This window comes from Crotalus tigris, unplaced genomic scaffold (assembly GCF_016545835.1).
Source record: "Crotalus tigris isolate CLP2741 ecotype Arizona unplaced genomic scaffold, ASM1654583v1 scf7180000020655.604591, whole genome shotgun sequence".
Classification (NCBI taxonomy): Eukaryota; Metazoa; Chordata; class Lepidosauria; order Squamata; family Viperidae; genus Crotalus; species Crotalus tigris.
The window spans coordinates 244001-256027 of NW_024098126.1; the positions used below are offsets into that span (position 1 = coordinate 244001).

Genomic DNA, 12027 nt, shown 5'->3' on the forward strand with positions numbered 1-12027 from the left:
ATGAAACATTTTGTCACAGGCAGGAATATTTGAACAGCCCTACCTTTAATGTATTTAGAAAACTGTGTACAATAATGCATCAAAACCATGGACCACTGCAGCAGAACAATTTTCTGAATTGCACTTCAATTGTTATAGTATTAACAACTGTATTAGTATTTGCTATTAACACTAAATATTTTTGATTATCATTATTAATATTTGCTATTAAAGCCCAGCAGTTTTAATATTGGATATTAAAATCTAGGGCCTGAAATACTTTCCATAGTTTAAAGCAGTGGTTCTTAACCTTTTTGAACGAATCGCCCCCTTGAACCAATGAGGAAGTTGTCATCGCCCCCCTTCCCCAACATAACCTCTCAATCACAACATGGGAACTAATTCTTCAATTTATGCAAACACTTTTTTTGTTTTCTTTAAAATTGTTCATCAGGACATATCGATGCAAATAATTTATTTCCAGTCTTTTCCCCATATCTCCCATATTCTGGCTAATGGCGCGCCTTTGTATGGGTAGAGGCTGCTGCACAACACGCATGAAGATAAGCAATGCGTATTTACATATATACAGCATTCTGTACTGAAGCTAGCTGGAGGAACATTTGAAAACACAATTCAATCCACTAATAGCGAGTGATGTGATGTTTTTGTATGACAGATATACAGCCATTCACTGTACGAAAAAGTCTCAAAAGTGTCCCCAAAACTTCTTGCTCCATCCCCCCCATATTGCCCCCTTTTTGTTCCTTTGCCCCCATGTCACCCCTTTTCATTCCATCGCCCCCCTGAAAAATGAAATCGCCCCCTGGGGGGGCAATATCGCCCAGGTTAAGAACCACTGGTTTAAAGGATCATTAATTTATAATTCTTTGGCAAGATGTCCAGAGTCATCTTACTGGGGAGAGAAGGAAAGAAGGAAGGGAGGGAGGGAGGGAGGGAGGGAAGGAAGGAAGGAAGGAAGGAAGGAAGGGGAAGGAAGGAAAGGAGGAAGGGAAGGAGAAGGAAAGGAAGGGATGAAAGGAAGGAAGGAAGGAAGGAAAAAGTTGCACTGAAAGATTTCATTTTACAATCTAAAAAAGAAGAAAAAAGTCTGTGCCCATTTAAAAAGAAAAGCAGTGTCTGTTATATAGTAGGGTTGTCTTATTGGTGAGATGGGTGGCATATAAATTTAATAAATAAATACAAATAAAATAAAATTGAGAGAGTCCTTGCTATATTGACTTAAACCCACATTTTTTTTGCTGTCAGAATCCTGATCATCATTTCATTGGCCTAAGGTCAAGTTCTCACAGCATGTTGGGCCTCTTGTTTGTGCTTTATGAAATTTACCCTCGAAAAAAGCGGCTAGGTTAGCCATATGTCAAGAAAGGCTGTCTGAGACCAGAGAGGATGCTTGGACATTGCCCGAATGCAGGTGGCATTCTAGAGAATTGGCTGAGATAGGATACAAGTCAACTGGCTACAGGTTTCTTTGTATACCTATAAATGACTATGTAATCTTGGGCAAAAACAAGAAAGGCAAAACTATCTTCATTTGTCCCTTTTTGATGATGCATTTTCTCCCCCACCCTTTTTTTATGTACTTCAGCAAATGGTGTCCCTGTACTTCCAATTTTTCCTTCTACAACTTGCTTCCTATTTGAGGATCCTCTGGAAAGCTCCTGGGAGCTTTGTTGAAATTTCTCAGTTTCTTTTGGTGGGCTCTGTAGGTAAACAGCCCACTTCATCATACTGCCAAATGAGGATGATCGTGGCAGATTCTCAAAAAGCTCTTAGAATGGCCCCCCTCCTCTATTCTTCATATAAATTCATTAATATTACATTCACTGTATAAAGGTATTCCTAAGCTACTTTATTATTAATGGCATAACTATTGCAACTGCAACTGCAGATTTGAAAGAGGCTCGCTTCTCTGCAAAAAACCTTGCTACGACTCCATTATACTGCTAGCTGCCACTGGCTGCAGAAGTGAGCAGGTTAAGACAGTCTGGCTGGGGGGAGGGCTTTTTTTGCCTCCCTTTTAGCACAAAAGTGGTAGAAATATTCAGTTATACTTAGCTGAGCTTTTGTTATTAGGCACTACTGACTGCTTTGGGGGTGCTCACAGATCACTTCAGCATTCCAATCCTGCCCCTTGGAGATGGGAGTGAGAATATATATTTTTATTCTACATTTAAATATAACTATCTTCCAATTTATAGATGTTAGGCTAAAAATTAAACTGCTAAAGAGTGAGACTTTTGCTTTAACATGATGCAGCAGCAAAAGGCTTGCCAATGGGCAAAAGCCTGGCATTGTGTGTTTTTGAATGACATGGAGCTCACATGCAAATGCAAGTAAAACATTATTTTCCTTCGACTCTGCATCCAGTCCTCGCATTTATAACCTTTGCAGGTTTGTAAAACAAAGGAAAGCTGAAGTAAGTTCATCAGCACAGTCACAGTTTCACTTAGCAACTACTTTGCTTAATGACCGAGTTGCCTGGCCTAATTGTGGCGCTAAACGAGGACTATATTATTATTTATGTTGTATTTGTCATACCACTAACCATCAATGTTAGGCCTTCTAGAAATTTGTCGTCCATTTGGTATTCACTGCATAGCAAATCCTTCAGCTATTTTCAGCTCATACTTTAATTAATAACTTTTTACTTATTGTTAATAAGGCTAAGCCATCTTTCAGATTTTAATCAACTCACCCTTCCTGTGCTTTTGAGCTCTCCCAGATGACTAAAGATGAGAGAAGTTCATCAGAAGCAGACCAACAAATTGGAAAAGACAATAATAGTCATTCTTTTTTTTATTGCTCCACATGGTTAACATAAGAAATCTTTATGCGATTGTAATATTTTGAGACTTCATATTATATAGTTAAATAGGTATATTAAAAGATTTGTTGTTAGCTAGCTATTATAATGGCTACCATAGTTTTACACTCCTGTGATTTCTGGTATCACTAGCATAAGAAAAACAATAATTTCTAATTGCATTACCAAGCCATACGATTCCAAATAATATGTGTAATATTTTCTGCCTCGTTAAAGTAGATTTTTGTAAAATAGATTAGAGTTACTTTTTGTGATGAGGCACAATTTACAGAATAGATTCTGCTGGCAGCATAATCATGTCTTGAGGGATCCCACCTGCTTTTGAAGCTTGCCTTTATTGTTTTCTCTTTGTTTACCATGATCACTCCCCATGTTGTGGCATTAGGGCTGCTTTCATCAATGCGTTTTATGTTTTTTGTTGGTTTTTTTGCCATTAGTATTTTGAGAACAATTACTCCAGAGGCATTTAATGTGAGAAAGCAAAGGGAAATAAAAGCAGAAGTTTGAGCATCTTGTAATAGCTCTTCAAAAGCAATCTGGCCTTGATGCAGCCATATATTTCCCACCAGAGTCCATTAAAATCAAAAGGGCTGACATCTCTTAGCTTGGAGGAGGGGAATTAGGGTCATAAAAGAACAGAGTTATGTTCCACTCCTGCAAGGGAGCTGCTTCCTCCCCCCCCCCATTTCTGTCTATCTCTTCCAGCCTTCCCAAGAAGCCGCATAAGGTGTAGAGAGGAGGAATTAAGTTCTAATTGAGCACGCCTAGTCACCATAGTAAGGCCTAGTACAGGTAGTCCTGTACTTATGACTTATGACCACAATTGAGTCCAAAATTTCTGTTGTTAAGTGAGACATTTCTTAAGTGAGTTTTGCCCCATTTTACGACCTTTCTCGCCACAGTTGTTAAGCGAATCACTGCAGTTAAGTTAGTAACCCAGTTAAGTGAATCTGGCTTCCCCATTGATGTTGCTTGTCAGAAGCTTGCAAAAGGTGATCACATGACCTTGGGACACAGCAACGGTCGTAAGTATGAACCAGTTGCCAAGCATCTGAATTTTGATCACATGATCATGGGGATGCTACAAAGCCCATAAGTGTGAAAAATGGTCATAAACTACTTTTTTCAGTGCCGTTGCAACTTTGAAAGGTCACTAAATGAACTGTTGTAAGTCAAGGACTACCTGTAATGAATAGGGCCTCATTAGTCATGGTTTACTGTTGCGGGGTTAAGCTTGATTTAGACTTGTCTGCAACTGCCTGTATGTGGCGATATATACCTACGCTGCAAAGGGGTTGATGGATAAGCTTCGGTTGTGGATGGTTGCAGATGGGCTGACACCCACCCCTCCCAAAACTCAATTATGCATTGTGTGGAGATGTGCGTCCTGCATGGTGATTGGTTCCTCCAATTTCCTGTTGGGGGGTGGCCGGAAGGCAAGGCATTTTCAAACATCGTCATTAGCAGTGGCAGAAGTGTAAATGCAACAACTATGCAACCATCTCCAAACGATAGACGCATACATTCCCTGACGTGCAGTGGCACAGAAGTCTAACCCCAGCTTTAGTGAATGAACCCAGCCACACCATTGATTGCTCATGCTTTTGTGTGCCATCCTTTAGCAGGGCATCAATTGGGCACTGCCCTCAACTTTGCCTCCTTCAGAGTAAGATGCTAGATAGTTCAAAGGTTAGGCCAGACAGGTTGTGGTGCTTCCTTGAGGGGACCTATTCCCAAGGGGGTCACAAGACACACATGCACCATGCCCTTCCAGTCTTTTCTGCCCAGCTGAGTGCATTGCAGAGAAGAAGCAATGTTTTTGTTCCCAGTTGGATAAACCACCATGTGTACATAGCCCCACCTTGTGTTTTTGTAAGGCATATATTCTATTGTGCTATGTAGAGAATGCCAGAAAGGTTGTGGCCAGGCATGAGACATTCTTAAATTCCCATAAATGGAACCAGCTTTAAGCTCATGGTGTAAACCTTTTACCGATCATTTATGTTTGTAGCCAGTGTGAGTCAGGCCTCTGGATGTTTTCATTATCCCGTAACCTTGTGGCATGCGTAAGTCACTTTATGTTCTGCAGTTGTTATGCTAAGGCAAGTCTTACTTGCAAGCCTATTCTCCCTTCATCAGAGTTACTTCACGTACAAATTGCTTCTCTTCTCTCATATTTTGAGTGCGGGGATTGGCTGTCATTGGAAGACTGTCTTTCAAGAGCCAAAGATGAGTAGGAGAATGAGGCTATGATGAGAATTTTGACCTTACTCTACTAAAATTCTCTGGAACCTATTGTGGAAGACTGGCCAAAATGACTTTTCAGTTTGATTCCTTGCCTTCCTCATTGTTAGTATTATTATTTTTTGGTATAATTCTTTAAAAAGGAGGGGAGCTATAACAGTAGTTATGCTATCGGTCCCAGGTAGCTTTCCTTGTCTTTTTAAACATGCTTCTTGTTTTTAACCCTGCCCATTCCTTTGTTTTAAAAGCCATTCCAATTTTCCAAGTTAATACTTAGTAAATCAAACTAATACTTGATAATAGTCAACTGCTTTGATTTTTCCTCATCTAAAATTTTATCTTTCCTTTAATGGGAGAGATAGATTCCATCATTTTAGATACTATTTGTAATATTTAAATATGCCTTTAGTATACTCTTGGGTTTGTAAGGATACTTGGAAGTGATTGCTTAGTGGTAAGAGCTGAGTTGTTGGCATCCTAGCATTAGAATTAACGTACAAGTGTCTTGACCATGAAGACAGATTTTCCTTCTAAATGTGGACTTAACAGGTCTCCACCCACAGTGTTGATTTTGCTATTTTATTTATAGATGGGTTTATTTTTATGCCACCCCCATCTAAGACTGAAGGCGGTTTTTGCAAAATAGTAAAACAAACTCAGTAATCATAAAACTAGAATATCAGTAAAACTCATAAGTAAAACTGTCTTAATCATCATAATGTTTGATAGATATAATACCAAGAATTAGAAAGCTGCTATGTGAGTTCCATAGGCTTGTTTTTCCCTGTTGGTCATCAAACCAAGTACGGACTGGGTCATTAAAAAAAATAAACAATTCTATATGTTTATTTGTATATAGACAATATTTTATTTTATCCCGGGCAGTAGAAGAACAAAGGCCTACTATAATGATGAATAAATGGCTCAAATGTAAATGGCATTGTCTTCCCACCCATATACACACTTACATACTCATCTTTCAAGAAAAAAAATCAGGAGTAAAAACAGAGTTTATTCAATAGCCGTGTGGACTTGGACAAAGTTCAACATCAACAGTCATCTTGGTTTTGCAAATAGGGTTCTGGTCAACATTTGGAGACCAAGGAATGTAGACAGCTAGAACTGTGCCAATCTAAACACTTGAATATTTTTTCCCTTTTTGAAATAGAAGGTGACAATTAGCTGTTTCCCTCCATGTTCACAAGTCATTTGTGTACACTGCTAACATCTACTTGTATGAACATCTCTATTTAGTTATAAAGTTGTAGATCTGAAAGGGAAACAAGAACTGCCCAGTCCTTAAATGAATGCACAGAGTTGTTTGGATAAAGAGAATCTCTCTGTGGTGGAGAGGAGACCAAAATGATCCAAACCAGGGGTCTTCAAATTTGGCCCTTTTATGACTTCTGGACTTCAACTCCCAGAATTCCTCAGCCAGGCACGCTGGCTGAGGAATTCTGGGAGTTGAAGTCCAAAAGTCACAAAAGGGCCAAGTTTGAAGACCCCTGATCCAAACTAACCACAGAGTTTCTTTTAGGAAACTCCAATAAACCAAACTGTGTTAATGAGGAGAAATCCATTCTTCCCTGCATCTGACCAATGCAGAGCTGATTTTAACCTGGGAGATTCACTTTTGACTCCAGCAATAGCTTTTCAAACTATATATCCAGTGAATTGTTGCTTGGGCTGATATTTTTGTCAAAAACAACATTGTCACTGCAGCTTGATAGGTTGCTGCTGATGGAGCTTCTCCTCCTCAGTTCTGTGGACCTTTAAGACAAGTTTTTGAAAAGTGATGGATGCGATTAGGAAGGTGGATTGGAGAGGGGGAGAGAAAAGAAGGCTTCACTGTCTAATACATGTCTCCTCTCTTTGCATAGGAGGAGCTAACTAGCACCAGTGTGGAACACATCATAGTGAACCCTAATGCAGCTTATGACAAATTTAAGGACAAGAGAGTGGGTACTAAAGGGCTAGGTAAGTAATGTTGTCATGGGCACTTACAATATATCCAGGGAAGAGCAATAGTTTCAGATTCTTCCCCTAAACTAGAAAATGGTGGTAGTAGTAAACTCTTACAGTAATCCACAGAGAGGATCTAAAGGTCATGATTAAAAATATCCTAATACATCTTTGTCCATTAAAATTATAATCTGCATTATTTATTATCCTGTGTTTTATTTGTGTCGCTGTGTATATGCAAAGTATATTTTCTGCAATTTTTCATTAAGGTTTTTTTTTAAAAAAAACTATCATTGCCTACAAAGGCAAAAAAGGGGCAATACCCTCATGATAATGGCAGTGGTAATACATTGCTTGCACTGAAATATATCTATTACGGTGATTTTGTTGGTGATGTGAGGACTTGCAAATGATGAGTACCAACATTAGAGTTTATGCCAGAGTCAGCAGTGCAGCCAGGGATTCCAGACACATTGTGACAAGAGGAAATTATTACAAAATTTGAAAAGAAGGGAGTGTAATATTCATCTGCTTTAATTTAAATTTACGGAAATATATGAACCTGCAATTCAAGTGGTCTAAAAATACAAAATTAAATGTCTCCTTTTTTTTTGTTCTATAGATTTCTCTGATCGTATTGGCAAATCTAAAAGAACTGGCTACGAGTCTGGAGATTATGAAATTGTAAGTTGTTGACTTATTTGGACAAATTCAATTGAAAAGGGAGTCTTCCAGTCCAGTTCTAGTTCAGCTCTCCTCCCCCCCCCCACAGACAGACAGACAGACACACACACACACACACACACACACACACACACACACACACTCTTAGGTGACAGTGCAGGGAGAAAAATCCAGGCACTTTTTTGAAAACATTTCCGTAAAGCCCACTTTAAACTCAGGAATTGGATTAAGGTGGAAACTGCTATCTTATCTTCTATTATATTATCAGCTGATATCCCAAAGTTCTAACTTTGCTTTTCTGCCTTTTTCATTAAGTTAGGAGAAGGACTTCATGCAAAAGAGACCCCTCAGCAGAAATATCAGCGGCTACTGCATGAAGTTCAGGAGCTGACTGCTGAAGTGGAGAAGATCAAGGTAAAAGTCGAAGATAGATAAAGGCAATCTGGAACCTGCTGAGGGGGCCTTCTTGATTTGGACCAGATTAAGCTGGTCCAGAACTTGGCGTATTCTTTAATTTCTGCGTGTGTAAGATTAAGTGCTGCCTCAGATAATATTCTTGCATTAAAATTGAAGGGGAGGGAACTGTTGATTATTAGACTTTTTGACACTTGTATTCCTGCTTCCTCAGAACAGCGTAAAGGAGTCCTCAGCAGAGGAGAAACTGACACCAGTTGCTCTTGCAAAACAAGTGGCTGGCCTGAAACAGCAGCTGGTCTCCACCCATCTGGAGAAACTGTTGGGACCAGAGGCGGCCATCAACTTAACGGACCCTGATGGTGCTCTGGCCAAGTAGGTTGTGGTGGGGACTAGGACTTCCTTCAGGGAGTAGCTTTTATCCCCAGCTTTCTCAGTCAGACCCTCTGCCCTTAAGGATCTGATGAGATTGTGAATGTCACTTTCCAGGCAAGCTCAAGGTCAAATATATCTTTTCTTTCTCTCAGACTCTCTGAGGGGGTATAGAGGTAGTCCTCCACTTACAACAGTTCATTTAGTGACTATTTGAAGTTACAGAGGCCCTGAAAAAAGTGACTTATGACTATTTTTCCACACTTCACGACCGTTGCAGCATCCCCAGTGTCACATGATCAAAATCCAGACCTTTGGCAACTGACACGTATTTAGGACAGTTGCAATGTCTCCAGGGGGTCACGTGATCCCCTTTTGCAACCTTCTGAGAAGCAAAGTTAATGGGGGAAGCCAGATTCACTTAACCATATGGCTAGCTTAACAACTGCAGTGATTCACTTAACAACTCTTAAGTTCCGTAAAACTTCCTGGGCTTCTGCCTTTTCCAGGCGCTTGCTTCTTCAGCTGGAAGCGACAAAAACTGCTAAAAGCGTTTCTACTGGTGGGAAAGGTGCTGCCAAAGTCCCAGCAGGCCCAGAAAACACCGTGACATACGAACTGCATTCTCGACCTGAGCAAGACAAGTTCTCTCAAGCTGCTAAAGTAAGAATGGGAAATGCTTGTTCTCTGGGTCCTCTCTTGAGATGGGGGGGGGGATGCCTTAGAATAGTGGGAGGCGAGATATGTAGAACAGAGGTGAGTTATCTTTCCCCAGGACTGTCTTGGGTGACCCAAGGTGGTGGGATTCTTCCACAAACTGTTTAAACGAATAAAAGCTGCATTGAAGGGCTAATGTTCATGACTTCATAAACAGCCTGTTCTCCAGAAGGCTTGGACATCTGTAAACAACATTTTAAAACATGTGTGCCATTTTTTTAAAAAAATATATTTTTGTAAGTTGAAAAGAGGGATATTTATTTATTCTGTTTTTTTTTTAAATTTAATTTAAATTACATTTTAATTTAAATGATTTGTAAGCCTGCCCATCTTCAAAAACCACCTCTGAGTGGTTCATAACAACAACAAAACAGTACTATAAAAACCATGAAGCAGAATCCAAACCTACTGCTTCAATTATCCCCTTGGGATGCCCCAACAACCAATCCAAAACAGCTCCAAACAACTTACACACGCGCACACACACACACACACACACACACACACACACGTGTCTCACTCTCTGTGTATGTTTATATATGTGTGCGATATTAAAAACAAAATATGGCAGATAGTGGAAGTAACAGAAGCATAATTGACAGTTGACAGTAATTGACATCTGAACCAGAATCACTACTCCTTCTGCATGGAAATTGTTAAGACCATAACCTGGCTGATATCACAGCCACTGTTGCTCTGCGTGCTGCTAAAATATTAAGGTGACTTTAGAAAGGAAAAGTAACATTGGGGAATTGGAATTCCAGACTCTCCAGATTTCTGGGGCTATTTCCTTATTGCTGGCACTGTGTACATCTTAAAATGAAGCCATGGCCGATCCCATTTCTAATCAGCTCCATAAAGTTGATATATTCAAGACTAAAGGATTTGTTCATCTATTAGAAATCCAGGGTATTCTTCCAGAAATTGCTGAAGGACAGCTTTCAGTAGCAGGAGCCAGCATGATCATTGGGAAAGAATGCTGGGAGTGATATTTCAGTGCCACAAGTTTCCACTGCCTGGCCCATTAACTTGGTTTTACTGTCATAAAAAAAAACACCAAACCTGTTCTTTGAAGTGCCTGCTTCCCAGAAGACTCATCTCAGTTCAGAACAAAACTTTAGAAGCACTTTGCCTGTTTGATTCCAAGCTAGCAGAGATTTGTGGATCAGAATTGGGGAGTAAAATATCTCAATTTTTTGTTTGTTTTTGTGTTTGTGTGTGCCTTGTCAGATAGCAGAATTGGAGAAGCGTCTGGCTGAATTGGAAGCGTCAGTTCGTTGTGAACAGGATGTGCAGGTGAGAGACACAGGAGGCAGTAGACTGGCAAGTTGCCTGACAAAGATGGGGGTTTTAATAGATTGTAATGATCCCATAGACGTATTCATTACTCAGGCCTGAGGTGATTTTTTTTTCTTTTTTCTTACGGAGAAGCATAGGGAAAAATATTGTACTTTATGTCAACAGCTAAAATGCAGCAATAGATGGATTGCGTGAAGAAGAGCTTTCTTTTGACTCTTTCTAGGGCTCTTTGCCTTCCTTACTAGGTGATTCTGAGATCTAATTATGTTATAGATGAAGCAAAAACTTGTTAGAGCTCAATTTTAATTCGGGGGGAAGGGGGGAGGAGCAGGACCTCACATTGTAAGGAGGTTGTAGTGGCCTAAATGGGGGGAAACACACTTGGACTCAATTCAGACTCAGGCTGAGTGGCTGAAGATTTGAGGCCTTCCCAGATACAGAGAATTATCATCTTTGGCTTTGGATGGGGCTGCATTACTCTGCATAGGCCAAATGTGCCTTTTAGGGGTCCCCTCTGACTCATAATTTCAGTTTGAACAGCAGATAGCTTGGAGGCCTTTTGACTGTTTTATAAATCAAATTGCCCCCATACTGACAGTTTCTCATGCCTTAGTCACTGTCATCTGGATTATTCCAGAATTCCCCATCCAGCATGGGAGTTGAAACATATATGTTAACGTTGCAAGTTGACAAGGTTGAGAAACACTGGCCTATATTAAAACAATGGCGTATCATTGTATTGCAGACTAACATCCTTGTTACAAACTGAATGGCATTGTATTAAATCACCATTTTTCCCCCTGTCTATCTACCGTAGAATCCTCTGTCTGTTGGACTGCAGGGTGCTAGCTTAATGGTAAGGCACTGATTCGGTCTTCTATCTTGGGCCTCCTATGACTTGGAAGGAATTAAATGGGATGTCTGCTTTTCAGGAGTAAGCATGAAGGAATCTTGTAGAATGGTTTATACTGTGGATGGTTGCAAAACCATATTGTGATTGATAGCTGCTGTACAAAACCCTTGGATGTATGCCTGTTAATGAAATCCTGGAAGTGGGAGGCTAGGAGAAATGAAGAAATGGGGGTGGGGAGAATAGATTTCAGTAAGGTATGATTGAGGCACATATTTTTTTGCCTTTGCAAGATGTTCTAGACCAGGTAGTCCAGACTTGGCTATCTATCGTACAAGCCAAACAATCAAAGGGACAGAGAAATTGCCAAGAGCGTTTTGGTCTGGCAAAGTATATTTTTTTCTGATCTTCTGCAGAAGGCAGCATGACAGTAAAATGTAATAAATGTTATTGTTTCAGGGATGTCTGCAGTCAAATAGTAAAAATGATGACCACAGTGGTGTGATCCAAGCTCTGCCTGTTTTTCTTATATGTGACAAGCAGAGCTTTGAATGCATTTTCAGGCCTGTGTCCTTGATTTTTTTTAACCATATCCTGTGGACCCCTAATGTTATTGAATGGTTTAAAAGGACCTCATCTTTCCTAAATGCTATATAGG

The 12027-nt window shown here is 40.0% G+C and overlaps 1 protein-coding gene across 3 annotated transcripts in view; it reads left to right on the forward strand.

Moving 5' to 3' along the window:
* Positions 1 to 12027, forward strand: part of DCTN2 (dynactin subunit 2) — a 50146-nt gene that overhangs the window by 31921 nt on the left and 6198 nt on the right. For all 3 annotated transcript variants that reach the window (XM_039368146.1, XM_039368147.1, XM_039368148.1), the window contains 7 exons: positions 6952 to 7048; positions 7656 to 7717; positions 8033 to 8131; positions 8346 to 8506; positions 9013 to 9166; positions 10451 to 10516; positions 11337 to 11375. In XM_039368146.1, coding sequence (XP_039224080.1) covers positions 6952 to 7048; positions 7656 to 7717; positions 8033 to 8131; positions 8346 to 8506; positions 9013 to 9166; positions 10451 to 10516; positions 11337 to 11375 — 678 coding nt within the window. The remainder of the gene's footprint in view (positions 1 to 6951; positions 7049 to 7655; positions 7718 to 8032; positions 8132 to 8345; positions 8507 to 9012; positions 9167 to 10450; positions 10517 to 11336; positions 11376 to 12027) is intronic.